Genomic DNA, 13,615 nt, shown 5'->3' with positions numbered 1-13,615 from the left:
AATGCAGATATATTCGTATCACGAGTGACATTTTGTTTCTGAAAGACTGATTTTGCAGTTAAATCTGGTGTTGCTTTGCTTAGAGCTGATCAGCTTGAAGGTGAATAACAAAACTGAATCGTGAGCGATCTGCTTCTATTTGAGGAAACACAATTGGCCTCATTACGTTGGTTTTCTGCTCAGAAAACGCAATGCATTGCGTGGGCTCACAGGAACACAGAAAAGGTAGAAATTCTTGTAATAAAAGGCTCAACTATGGAGTCTGGAGGGTGATTCTCATCTTTTTCACCAGCAGAGGGGTAATGTGCAGTGCTTAGGTGGGGAGCGGTGGATCTGCTGCCTGTGGCATTGCAAAAAGTTTGCTACTCTGATGGTAAAGCTGAAAGATGAAATAGATTAAAAAAACAAACACCTTTGGACCTAAAGCACAAGGAGCATCATTACTACTACAGAGCAGGGGCAGAGCTGCAGGCAGGTGTGAAATAAAATAAAATGTTATTAGGAGATAATGGCTTTCTTAGGAGGCAAAACATAAACTTCAAGTGAAGCTGTGAACATGCAAGTTAATGAACTGAACTTCCTGCTTTGCCTGGGCTGGGCTACGGAAATCTGCCACAGCCCTGCAAGTTGCTGCTAACAGACAGGGTGGGCCTTGCCATGAAAAGGAAGATTTCTGGCCTCTTAAAACACTGCATCTCACAGTCATAATAGTCATAATAGTCACTGCCAGCTTGGGAGGGAACCCAGGTCCTTAAAAGACTCTCTGTTTGACACTCACAAATAGGTAATGGAACAAATGGACACTATTTTTCAGCTCACCTTTGCAGGAGTGCTTTTCCTTATAACATGACGTATGTAAAGCAGTGCACAGGCTGAGCTGGAAGGGGGCTAGTGGGAAAAGTTCTGTGGCTGGTTGCTAGGATTTCTCTTTCTGCCAAACTCTTTGATTTGAAGGAGATCAAAAACATCTTGTGGGTTCCAGTTACCCTCTGGGGTCTTCAGATTCTGCAGCAAAGACTGCTTCTTCAGCGCGGGGAAGCTTTGCTCATCTTCCAGCAGTTTCAGGAGCTGCTTCATCGGGTTTGAGGTCTCATCACTGCTGATGCTGTTGTAGAGATCTGAGGGATCTCTGGTCTTCTGTGAATCCCAAATGGCATTTGAAAGGGAAATATCCCTGCTGCTGGCTGTGTGCACGCTACCCAGGGCGTTGTGGAGCCACATCAGGCGCTTCAGCCCTTGAAATGCCCTCCCCTTATCATGCATGAGCTGGTGCTCCGTCACTGCTCTTCTACTGCAACAGCAAAAAGGGTTCAGTTAGCAAACAAGCACAGCTGGTTTTCTGTTCCTATTTCAAAATCACTGCTTTGCATCCATCAATCTTAGATTCTCTATGCTGAGGAAGGAGATCTGGTCTGCGTAGGATATGGAGGGCAGCCCTGATGCCACGCTCAGAGCCAGCAGCCTGACCCATGAGAGCCCGCTCTGCAGTGCAAGGCAGCAGGCAGGCAGTTCCTGAAGGTGGAAATTGGACCTTTAATAGTAAAACCCTTTCCATGAACAATACAAGTGCTGTTACTGGCATTGCACATGAGCCATTGCAGCTCTAGGCTGCAGCTACAGATTTGGATCTGAGTGGGAGCCTCATTATGGAATTGTAGTATGTGCCATTTCCGTGACTTGCCTTGCACACCTCTGCATGCTTTGCTACACTATTCTCAAAAGCATCAGCAGAAAGGCACTGGGTAAAGTATAATCCATGCATCTGAAAATGCAATTGGTATGATTCTGTACTGCATAAAAGCAGTAAAATGTATGCATTTTTTCTTCTGCTACGCCTGAATTAATGACAGTGAAGAATACAGCCTCTTAAATCAAAAGCAAGCAGTCTGCTTATGATATTAAGTAAAAGGGTGATATTGCTTACTTTTCAGTGTCTTGACGTGTTGCAAAACAGGCAAGAAGAAAGATTGCAAAAAATGTAACCATCTGCAGAGATCTCTGGGGCAGGAACATTTTCTCTCTTCTTCAAATCTGATCAACAGGACAAGAAGCTGAAGGTATGACCAAAAGTCTTTCCTTCTCTCGTCATTCATTCACCTGATAAAATGAATTTCAGCCGTCAAGCACGAGTAAAAGTGGAGCAATTAAGTGATACATCACCCCAGAACCTCCCAGAACATCAGACGTGTGGACTTGTACAACAGTAAAAGATGAGGAGATTTTGTGGTAAACTTATGCATTTCTTTGCTGAGAATCCTAAATCTCCTTTCCCTCTCCCACGTCTCAATGTACTGCTTCCAACTCTTGTGCATTTGCAGGCACAGACTTTTTCGTGTGGAGCTGGAAAGATAAAAACCTAGCAGAAATGTAACAAAAGGATTAGGATTGCTGCTTAAAACATCTCACAAAACTCAAAAAGAGTTTAAGGCTGGACCGTGCAAATCAAAGTGAAAATGCAGACACAGCCCTGGGGTTTGGAGCTGAGTAATGCAGCCTTTTCCATGAGCAACACAAGTGCTGCTGTGGACATCCAAATCAGCCACTGCACGTGAGATCCGATTAGTTTGATAGTGGATATTTTGTCTGTAAGGAAGTGGAGTTCTGGCTTAAGAGAAGCAACTGCAAAGTGTACAGAGGTTATTCTCATCTGAGAGAATTACTTTCTGAGCGATTTCCTTGGACAATGTCTTCACATTGAACTAGGCACGAAAGAAGGCATGGTATTTCCCATTAAAATACGTAACGATACATAAAGCACATAGCGATACGTAAGAGGTACAAACGCGCTTACATCCTGCATGATATCAAACGTAGATCTGCTCACACACGACGGTTAAGCTATGCTTACAGACTGTGATGAACAGCAAATCATGTAGCAACTACAAAGCACCCCTGAGTTGCAGGGCTGACATCTACTCACCGCTGGTCTCGCAGAGATGGCAGTGAAGGCTCTGTCTGCACGGCTGCCTCTCCTTGCCAACCTCTCGTGACGCTCCAGTCGCAATGACAGCCAGCGCCTTTCGCCTTCTTTTATACCTGCCCAGGAACCACAGAACCAATAATCACTTCAGCACTTTGTGACTAAGACCTTTCCTCTGGTGTCAGTGAAAGGAGAGAGCTGGCTATTGCCAATGAGAACAAATCTCGGATTCTAAAGCGTTCAGCTGTGACTAAGGAAAAGATGCCGAGATTGCGGGAAGCGTGTTTTTCTTCTGCTGTCTCCTGTTCTGTTGTTGTTTGGGTGTTGGTTTTTTTTTAAAGACCTTCATTCTGACGCAGTGTTACTGGGCCCCAGGTGATGGAAGAAGGGATGTTCAAACTCGTTCCACTGGTGATCGTGAAAAAGTTCCCTGGTGTGCTTTGCTGTGTTCTTGGACTTGTGAATAGGTCGCAGTGTTTGCACAGGTGGAATCTGAATCAGCAGTGCTGTAAGTCTGTAGTGCAAATCTCCATGCAGTGTGAATGGAGAGTTACTGGCAGAAAATATGAGGGGTTTGTGAATAAGATCCCGCTGGATTTTAATGCTCAGCACAAATCTCAGTGAAATTGCTTGCACAGTAAGATGTTTTTGTTTTTGATTTTACAAAGTGGGGAGATATGGAGAGGCCTTATCGACTTAGTGGATGATAAAAACGCAAGCAGTAGCTCAGGCAAGAAGCCAAATTCTGATGTGAAACCATAGGACTCAGTGAAATGCAAGTCTGGATACTCACTTTATGATATCTAGTCAGGTAGTTCAATACAGTTTGGAGACTGAGGATATGGATGGACTGGAGCACCAGGCTGAACCACTAAATCTGTTCAAGAGAACCAGACCCTATTTCTCCAAGCAAATGAAAGTGAAGTGAATGTATTTGTCTCCTGTGAGAAAAGAATCCCTGGAAAAACTGAGGATACCATTTGCTTGGTGTACCCATAAGCTACTCGTTCGTTCCCCATAGGCACCGCCTCACCATCCCATTGAATTCTGTCTCAGGTGGGTGGAAATGCATTCTCTGATAACACAGACAGGCCAGGCCCTGCTAGCAGTGCTCTCACCTCATACATTCTCACAGCTTCTGTGGACATCAGGTGCTCTTTATTACATTCCTCGTGACAGCTTGCTGGGAGCCCTGCAATCAAATAAGTTCTTGATGACGTGAGTCTCAATTGTTAGTGTCACTCATTAAGGGGTATGAAGTGTGTCACCAATTACAAATGACATTTGTTAAATGTGGCTAAAGCAGAGGCCTGCTTCTCATCTTAAGTTTCCAGGGTAGCCTGCAGTGTCACTGAATTATCTGCCCATGGAGGCAGAGTTTCGTAGTTACATCCTCAAGGATTAATGAGCATTGGCCAAAGTCGGGACTGAAGTCAGGACTGAAACATCTGGTCTAATTTGTCCCTGAACTCTGTCACATAATGGGCTCCCACTGACTGCACTTACTGGTGTCTGCAGTGGGAGAACAGGCATTGCGTTAAGCCAAGTGCCTGCAGGTGGGTCAGAGACGCTGCCAGGCTCAGTAAATGGGCACTTGAAGCATTCTGTAACGGCCAAAGTGCATTGCTGTGGCTACGTGCCTCCATTTGACGTTTGTTTCCACCCAAAGACTTGAAGAAGAGAAATCAACCTGTGTGCCTTCCTACCAGCTCCCAGAGAGGTGTCTGAGAACAGACTGCACTGCAGGAGCGGTGCGGTTTTCACAAACATTCAGTGCAAACACACGGGCACGAACAGCGCAGTGAGGGAGAGATGCTTGCAGGGATTCATTCCGTGCTTTGCACCATTTCTAAGCAAAACATGAGATGCCTTGATTGCACAGCTTCAGCCACCACAGCCACACACACAGCAGCTAATATTTCTGATTATGATGGAAACGTTAATTCCATAACCACAAATTGCAAACAGAACTACCAGCTGATGACAATACAGTTCCTTCAGGCCTCAGGGCACCCTGCAGACTTTACTTTCAGCTTCAGAGGCCTCTGCTCCCACCTTATGGCATTTCCAGGCCTGGCCTTGTATTGGCCACTGCCTTTGCTGCTCAGCCACCTTTTGCAGGGTGAGCTTTGGGCGAGGAGAGCTGTGCAAATTGCAGTTTCCCCATGAGTGATTCTTTTGTTTTGTTCAGGCCCTTTCCCAGGGCAGCAGGTGCGGGAGGAAGGGAACGTGGAAGGGGAAAGAGAAAGGCTGAAGGTCCAGCTGGGGAGAGGGAACAGAAAACAAAGAAAATGTGCAAAGAGCAAGAGGGGACCCGAGCCTGGGCTTTAAAACTTAATTCAGTACTGCAGGAGGGACCCTCTGTCTTCAGGGAGGTGGACAGAGATCAGGTGCATCTTTCCCATGTGCAATTTTCTATGATTCACCAGCAATAGAAGAAGCCTTGCTGCTTCTCGTGTTAAAATCCACTTTCTCTGTGCTCTCTTTAGCCTACCAGGCTGAAATTCACCCGAGCTGCTCACTGCGGTGTGTGGAACGAAAGGCACCGCCCTGCTTAGAGGAAACAGCCTGACCACAGTCGGATGGTAAATATAGTTCCCCCAAGCTGCTGGTGAGGCAGCTGCTAATGAATGGCTGCTCTCCCTTCCTGGCCTCCTTCATTGAGAGATCAGAGGAAATAACACCTGGCAGCAAACCCGGGGGCCACAGAGATCTTTGCACCCCCACAACGTGCAGCCGCCGCCATCCCTCTGCCCCAGGAGGACGGAGCAGCATCCCTGGTAACTGCTGGAGGGAGGTGAGATTCATGAAAGTGGGCTGCAGGCTTCCTTCTTTCTGCTGGCTGTGGGGAATTCTGTGCAACCCAGAGGGGACGGAGAGGAAAGGAATCCCACGTGCAATCCTCTGGATTGTGTGGGCTGCTGTAAATCTCATCCCCGAATCCATTACATCATGCCAGAGAGCGCTCCCATGTTCCAGGGGATTAAAACACGAGTCGAACAGCAGTTTGTTGGGCTCAGAGGTTTCACTTTCCATTTAGAGATTTCAAGCCAGACCTGGAGAATTATCAGACACACAGCAGCAAGGCTGGCAGTTGTGACCTGCACAGCCTCCCCTGGAGCCACAGCGGGGGCTGATTCCCCGTCCTCAAATGGAGTATTTTCTGCGTGCAAAACAAACAAAAGCCCAAACAGAGCCTCCAGTCCCTTGTGCCACCTCTGTCACATCTGTTCAGCTTCGCCCTGCACCCAAAGCAAAAACAAAACATAAAGGAAGGGGGATCGCCCAATGCCTCCCAGCGCCGAGGTTCCCAGCAGCGGGGAATGCCGCCCTCTGCTGCTGGCGTCGGCTCAGGGTCGGCTTCAGAGCCCTGGGGGCGTTCTGCGGACAAGAAGCTCTTAGGAGATGCTGCAAACATTGAAGCGAATTGGACGTGCTGTCTGTCCTTAACCCGCGTAATTCTGTCGTGCTGGTACGGTGCTAGCAGGTGGAGGAGGATTGCGTAAATCTCGCTTGGAAACACACCGCTTATGCGTTAACGCGTTCAGGAGGCTTTATTACATGCATCGTTACTCAGAAAACTATTAATTGCACTTGTGCCAGATATATTTATCTCATTTAGCAAGTCTGGACTAAATACAGCCTACAGATATGGCTGCCAAGTGACGTTTTAGGAAGTAAATAAAACACTGTGTGCTGAAGTTAATAACAGAGCTATATCAAAAAGACACCAGTTTGCTCAGTACATTTATTTAGAGCCTCTGCCCTCGTAAAGCGATGGCTCTTCCTAGGTGCAAAACCCAAATTATGAGTGGAACATCCTAAAAAGCACGAGCTGAATGTATCTTATGGAGAGAAAACCAGGAAATAAATATTGTCCCTTTTAGCCGATGAAATAAGACTTCCTGGCTGTGTTGCCTTTTTCCTAATTCTGTGTCTGCAGCCTTCCCTCAATAACCAGCACCCGAAATTGAATTTGGGGGTGAGCGGCGGGAAACCTCCTCAGGCAGCGTCCCCAGCGCTGAGGAAAATCCCGCCCGCCGCCATTTTGGGCTGGACGGCGGGAACAAGAGCGTTCAGCGAGGGCGGCACCCGGCGACCTGTCAATCAGAAGAACGGCGCCCTCTGATTCGCCTCAGCGCGGCGTCATGTGGGAGGGACCGCCCGTATATAATGGCGGGCGGGGCGGGCGCCAGCCGCCATTTTGTCCAGTGAGGAAAAACGGAACGGGAGCCTCGTTGAGGGTCGAGTCGGCTGCGAATTTAGCGCGGGCTCCCTTCGCGCGCCCTCCCTTTTAGCATCGGTGAGGACCGTCATCCTCGGAGGGCGGGCTGGGAGCGGCGCCCGCAGTCCGTTTCCCCAGGAGGGCGGATGGAAGCGGCGGGGCCCGGCGGCGGCAAACAAAGAGCCGCCGCCATTTTGTAAAGCTGGGCCGGCGCTGCGCTGAGGGAAGCCGGGCGGGGAGAGGGCGGGTAGGCCGCGGGTCGGCGTTGGAGCCCGCTCAGCTCTTTCTCTCCACGGCTGCGGCCGGTGAGGCGAGGCGTGGCCGGGCGGGAGTCCCGGGGCGCGCGGCACTTCTCCCCGCCGCACGCGGAGCGCTGAGCCGAGGTGCGGACGGATCGGCCGGGCGCTCCGCGTGGCTGCGGCCGGGATCGGCGCTGCTGGCCCCGCGGCGCGGGCGGCTCTCCCCGCTCCGAGAACAATGGAGCGCTTATCCCGCGCGGCGCTCCCCCTGCAGGCCCGGCTCCGAGGCTGGGAGCGGGGCCGCATCCTCTTCCGCAGTAGGGAGCACGGAAGTAAACCCATATCCCTGAAATAATAAGCTTCAGTTATCGTGATATCAGCCAGCTTTTTTTTGTTTTATCCCTGCTTTCCCTCACCGCATTCAGAGGATGACGTTTTTACCATATAGCTGTTAAAGCTCCCGAGAAAAGCAGCTAACTGAATTATTCCTTCCTTAACAACATTTTATGTTGCTAACTGTGAGGTTTTTTCCCTTTTTCTTGTGTTAGCCATGCATCGTGACTCTTGTCCGCTGGACTGCAAGGTTTATGTGGGTAACCTTGGGAACAATGGCAACAAAACTGAACTAGAGCGAGCGTTTGGCTACTATGGACCACTGCGCAGTGTGTGGGTGGCCAGGAATCCTCCCGGTTTTGCCTTTGTGGAATTTGAAGATCCACGTGATGCAGCTGATGCTGTAAGAGAACTTGATGGAAGGTAAAACATGCTTAATGTGTGTTGGGCTTATCTGGTGAAAATGAGAATGTGGCTTGTGATGGTTGGAAAGCTTCAGCTGGCAGCATATCCATTCTGCAGTATTTATTTGAGCAACGATATAGAATAGGCCTATTTAGTGGTCCAGAAATAGCACTGGGATGGTTAGCTTTATGTCTTAGAGTGGAACTGCAGTTAGGTGTGACTTCAACTTGGTTAAAATTCGGGACAGTTTCTTACTAAAGAGGCAGAACTCAGTGAGACACTGCCTGGTTCCTGCTCTGCCTGCTTGAAGAGCATGGTGACCTTTCAGAAGTGGTCAGACTTATTATCTGTTAAGCTGTAGTCTCCTTTGAATTCTGCATACTTTGCTTATTGCAGAATCCCACACCCATAGGGGTTGGAGGAAACCTCTGGTGATCCCTCAGTCCAGTTTTGCTCCCCAGCAGGTTCTTTAGAGCAGGTTGCCCAGCAGAACACTGATGTGGGTTTTGAATATCTCCAAAGATGGAGACTTTGCCACCTGTGTGGGCAGCTTGTTTGAGCAGAGGGGAGGAGAACCTCCCTCACTTCAGGGTACCATTGGCCACAGGGGCACCAGAGTCCTTTTCTGCAATGTTAACCCTTATTGTCTATTCCTTTTTCTCCATCTGATTCTGTAGTTTGTCTTTCTTGTTTCTTGCAGATAGTTGTTGGTGGAAATGTAACCAATGTCAACCTCTCTTCCCAGAACCCTGTGTGGGTGTCGTGTCAGAGTTGAACTCTCCAACGGTGAAAAACGGAGTCGGAACCGCGGCCCACCTCCATCCTGGGGCCGGCGCCCTCGAGATGACTATCGCAGGAGGAGTCCTCCTCCCCGCCGCAGGTACCCGGGGTCGAAGTACACTTGTAGAGCTCTTGGCACTTAGCATCATAGGAGCAGGCTTTTAAAAAGCATGTTGAAAACATTCATCTGTTTGATCACAGATTGGAGATGCCAAATGCTTTTAAAAAAATAAAAAAGGGGGGGATAAAAAAAATGGAGGTGAACATAAGTTGTGTTGAATGTTGGCTTTTGTCCTTAGGTCACTATGCAAGTTGGTAGTCAGCGCCCTCTGTCCTGGATTTATCCTCGCTCCTCTTAAAATCTGCTCATCTTCTAGTCACATTTTCCCTTTCTTCCCCATACTTCAACTTAGGTTGTTCCTTTCCTTTATTCCATAATGGCAAAACATGACATACAGCAGCTAAGCATTTTCATGCAGATGTGTTTTCCGCTTTGTTTGCGCAGTTTAAATACTTAATAAGTAGGCAGCTGTTTAATAATAGATGGAGTAACAGTTGCTCTGAACATCTAGAACCTTTGCACTTAGCGTCGGTTTGAAATTAAAGCATCGTGTGGCAATTCTGTCCCTTGAGATTTGCAAACCCAGCTCTAGAATGTAGCAGCGTTTTTGGTAACTGAGACGTTCTTGGTCCCAGACTAGTTTGTCTGGTGCTTAAGTCTGCAGCGTGGTTTTTGCAGGACTGAGTTTGCCTGTTGCAGGTGAGTGAAGTCCTCATGAGTCAGGGTTTCGAGCTTACCCTTTTGCTGTTGAAAAATAACACATTAGGAGTATTTGTTAGCTAATAGACGGTTGTACTGATGGCTTGTTTTTCATTTTTTTTATGCTTTTTGGTCCATCTATTAATAAAAATGAACCCGTTACAGAGTCACCATCATGTCTCTTCTCACCACCCTCTGAGTCTGCATTAGCCAGCCAACTAGCCCTTTCAGCGTCATGTGACCAGCGCGCCCCATTCAGCTTGGCTGGTGTCGTTTCACATGACCCAGGCATGGCCAGTCGTCAGGTTGCACCGCCCTTTGGTTCCCGAGCATGCTGTTTTCTCTCAGCCTTCTCTCCAACCTTAACCAAATCGGCAGCAGCCACCTCGACCGCCCACACATTCCCGGCCAATCAGCTCAGCTGTTTATTTACCAAATGTCTTCACAACAACTACAGCAGCAGCCTTCGGCTAACAAAAAAGCAGGAAAAATCCACAACACCCCCTTCGCCAACCAACTAAATACAACGCAACATCTGGCAAAACCTTTTCAGCAAATTCTTCTTGGCAGTCAGTCCGGCAGCCTCACCTCACCATTTCTAGCTTGTTGAAACCAAAAACTAGTAAGTTTTTCCTGCTTATACAGTTTACTGCTGGTTAAAATAAGGAGTAAGCGGCTTATAAGTAATTACTTTTCTCAATCAAAGGCTGGCTGTGCATAATTGAATGGTAACGTACCTATGTTGCTTGAGGAAACTTTTAAGGGTGATATGGAAAGTCTTACTGTAAATAACATACAAACAAGTCTATTTGCATGTGAGATGCCAAGCTAAATTTTAATAAAGCTCTAACAAACTTAGCTTTTCCTTGCAAAAAAAAAAAAAAAATAAAAATCCTATCACCTTTAAACGGTTTTACTAACAGTTTTCAGAACTTAAAACAATTACTTTTTGGGATGAACTGGGCCGAGCTAAGGTTATTTACTTTTTAAAAGTAGTCTAAACACACTATGGCATTAAGAATGACAATCACAGATATGCAGTTCTAATGTAGCACTTAATGGCGTTATCAATATTTACACTGAGCGCATTTTCACTTTTTTCCACTTGGTATCTCTTTATGTCTTGTCATGGACCTTTTTGGCTTGCATGGGTTCCAAAACATTTGGTCTGTGCTATTTTTTGGAACCACTTGTGGGACTTTGGTGTGGTGTTTTGGGCAGTGTATTTAGTTGAAATGGAAGTGTTGCATTGGACAACTCTGCTATGAAGCATTCTTAGCTATAAGTGAAACGGTGATTGGAAATGTGCTGTTCACACTGAGCTTTGTTTACTGCCTAATCTTTCCATGCCTTTTACTGGATGATGGATGCCAGTTATTCTTGGCACGTTCCCAGGGCCCAACAGTGAGTTTGACAAGTTGGGAAATGCCTCACCCCGTTAATGCTGGAAGGATTGATAAAAAGCCTCACATTCTCTTTCTGGTTTTAGATCACCGCGAAGGAGGAGCTTCTCTCGGAGCCGCAGCAGGTACGTGTGGATCTGTCACGTGTGGGCTGCTCTGAGATGAGGGAAGAGATCAGCAGACGGCTTCACGTTGGAGTTGAATCTGGGCAGAGATGCCAGATAATCACTGGAACTCAGCACGCAGGAGAAATGGGTTTGCTTGACCTTATTCAGCTACAGGAGATTCCGCAGTTATCAGTTGACAGCTTAGTGTTTCCACTCTTTATATACTTCATGTTACTGGAGTCCTTTCCAGTTCTTTCAGGTGCTGTGCTGCAAACACAGGTGATGAGGAGCAGAGCTCTCACATGCTGCTGTGTGTGTGAAGCAGTGAAGGCGCAGTGGGTTTATATGTGATATTTTTTTTCTGCAGCATTAGATAAGGTGTAGTAAAGGGTGCTTAAGCACATATTGATGCAGTGAGCTAGCTGAGGTACTGTTAGTTGGTACTGACTGGGCAGATTTTATCTGCTGTGGAGTAAAGCATAGCCTGTTCATGTGAGCTTGGTTGGCACAAGCTGGTTATTCTCGTAGCCTTGGAAAGGTTTTCCCTCGCTGAAACCTGAATGTCCTAAAGGCAATCTCTTGAGGCAGCCATGTCATCTTAACGAGTTCAGCTTCGTTCTGGTGTTAGAACCCTCTTGTGCTGCTGTCCCTAACAGGTCCCTCTCCAGAGACAGAAGAAGAGAGAGATCACTCTCACGGGAGAGGAACCATAAGCCTTCTCGTTCCTTCTCCAGGTCTCGCAGGTAGGTGGCTCACAATCATCTTCGTAACACTGAGACGTGCTGTGGGGGAGGGCAATCTTCAGCCTCTTCTGAGGGCATTTACCTTGGAATTAAATGCTGTTTTAATAGAACAGTATTTTGAAATGCTTGTCTACCACGTGCTGGGTTGGGATGGGAGGTTTGAAGCAGGATGTGCTGCCCTCAGCGCTCAAACTGATGTGTGCTTGGTTTGCTTTTTCCAGTCGCTCCAGGTCAAATGAGAGGAAATAAGACTTTGAGAAGGAGCTGTGTACAGGAAGTCCTCAGATCTGAGTACGGGGGGAGTATGTACAGAACATTGTTTTGTTTTGGAATTTCATAAAGCTTGGTGCATTTTTAAAATGTTTTAGCTGTTGAACTTGCTTTGTTCCTTGTATCTTGTAACAGGTGGCAAATGTAAAGATGTGAATCTGTATATGGTTCTAAGCAGATCATATGAATTGTAATATTAATCACTTTTTACAATGTACCCTTATACTTAATTGTCTGTGTTGAATGGATACCAGTTTGTCTTGCGTAGATAATGTTTCTGGTCTTGACATTCTGCAGTGATTGCTGGGGTTCAGCTTGTGGAGGGGAGCTGCAGCAGAGCTGTTTGTTGCAGGGTGATGGTGGTGCAGAGCAAGGTGTGGAGGTGCTTCGTTACCAGCAGTCACATCGAGCCAGCAGAGCTAAAGGGAACTGTGAGCTGCTGTTAGCACAGCTCTAGTTCTGACTTCCATTACTGGAACAGAGCTGCTTTGTGTTGTGATCTACAGTTTTCTAGCTTGTAGGGTCAGTTAATTTTATACTTCATGTGACTAGAGTGCTTCGTAAATAGCTGATAGCTTGACCATCTATTCCAGGACCTCTGAATAGACCAAATATACAGCAGAACTGATGACTGGAGTGGATGTGTTGACTGTGTAATGGTACATTGTAAAAGTTGTGAATTAAACATTTCTTTACTGTACAAGAATTTTCATGTCACTTGTAAAATGTCTTTTGTGAGATCCTTGGGATTAAAGTTTTGGTTACAACTTGTTGTTCAGCGTTTAACTCCAGTGCCTGCCGCATACATCAGCCCTACAGAACAGTTTAACCTTATGGTGTTACTTGGTTCCAGGGGAGAGAGCTTACATCATGTCAGTGTAACAGAGGAGCGTTAAAATGCTGTTCCACTGTCAGACCATCTTTAACCTCAAAGCTGCCTACCTACAGCTCACCTCTGGGGCAGGACTTCTTGTCTCCAACACGTGTATAAAAGCAGGGTTAGCTTAGTGGGAAATGCCAGTTTGGCCTGTAGGCAAAAGGTGAGCTGTAAAGAAGCACAGCTGGAGGTTTGGATGTTGGTTATTTTCACAGCCTAGATGTGGGTTGGTGATCTTGAGGTATTTGTAGTAGCAGTTTTGAAAGTGCTGATCTGTAAGCTTTGCACGAAGACTTCAGTTGAAGCATAAAGCCATGGCGTGGCTGAAGTGAGAGCTCCCACACAGCCTGGCAGCTGCCTGTACCCAGCAGTTCTCACTGTGTGCACCTGGATTCAATCCATCACACCTAACTGCCCTGATGTCCGGCTGGGGGCAGGATGGCAGCAGGCTGGAGTGCAGGGCTGTGACAGAAGGAGGTCCTGTAATTTGTGTGCTGCACAACTGATGGCTGTCAGTGGCATCGGGGAGACCTTGGCTGCTGACGTGAGGTGT

General features: G+C 47.3%; 1 protein-coding gene across 1 annotated transcript; it reads left to right on the top strand.

Annotated features, from left to right (window-relative positions):
* The first annotated feature begins 7,088 nt into the window (after nt 1-7,088).
* On the top strand, nt 7,089-12,952 carry SRSF3 (serine and arginine rich splicing factor 3). The gene is made up of 6 exons (XM_052698290.1): nt 7,089-7,223; nt 7,933-8,140; nt 8,868-9,002; nt 11,152-11,190; nt 11,829-11,915; nt 12,137-12,952. Exons 2-6 carry the CDS (start codon nt 7,935-7,937, stop codon nt 12,162-12,164), a joined length of 495 nt encoding a protein of 164 aa, XP_052554250.1. The 5' UTR covers nt 7,089-7,223; nt 7,933-7,934; the 3' UTR covers nt 12,165-12,952.
* The last annotated feature ends 663 nt before the right edge of the window (nt 12,953-13,615 follow it).

This window comes from Tympanuchus pallidicinctus, unplaced genomic scaffold, assembly GCF_026119805.1.
Source record: "Tympanuchus pallidicinctus isolate F22 unplaced genomic scaffold, pur_lepc_1.0 scaffold32, whole genome shotgun sequence".
Taxonomy (NCBI): domain Eukaryota; kingdom Metazoa; phylum Chordata; class Aves; order Galliformes; family Phasianidae; genus Tympanuchus; species Tympanuchus pallidicinctus.
Note: the sequence above shows the minus strand (reverse complement) of the source record. Positions and strands in the feature narration are given on the sequence as shown.

Excerpts from the sequence above, each read along its gene's own strand:
- SRSF3 (XM_052698290.1), top strand. The coding sequence starts at position 7,935 with ATGCATCGTGACTCTTGTCCGCTGGACTGCAAGGTTTATGTGGGTAAC. Across the intron at positions 9,003-11,151 it reads AGTCCTCCTCCCCGCCGCAG|ATCACCGCGAAGGAGGAGCT; the intron begins GTACCCGGGGTC and ends TTCTGGTTTTAG. Across the intron at positions 11,191-11,828 it reads TTCTCTCGGAGCCGCAGCAG|GTCCCTCTCCAGAGACAGAA; the intron begins GTACGTGTGGAT and ends TGTCCCTAACAG.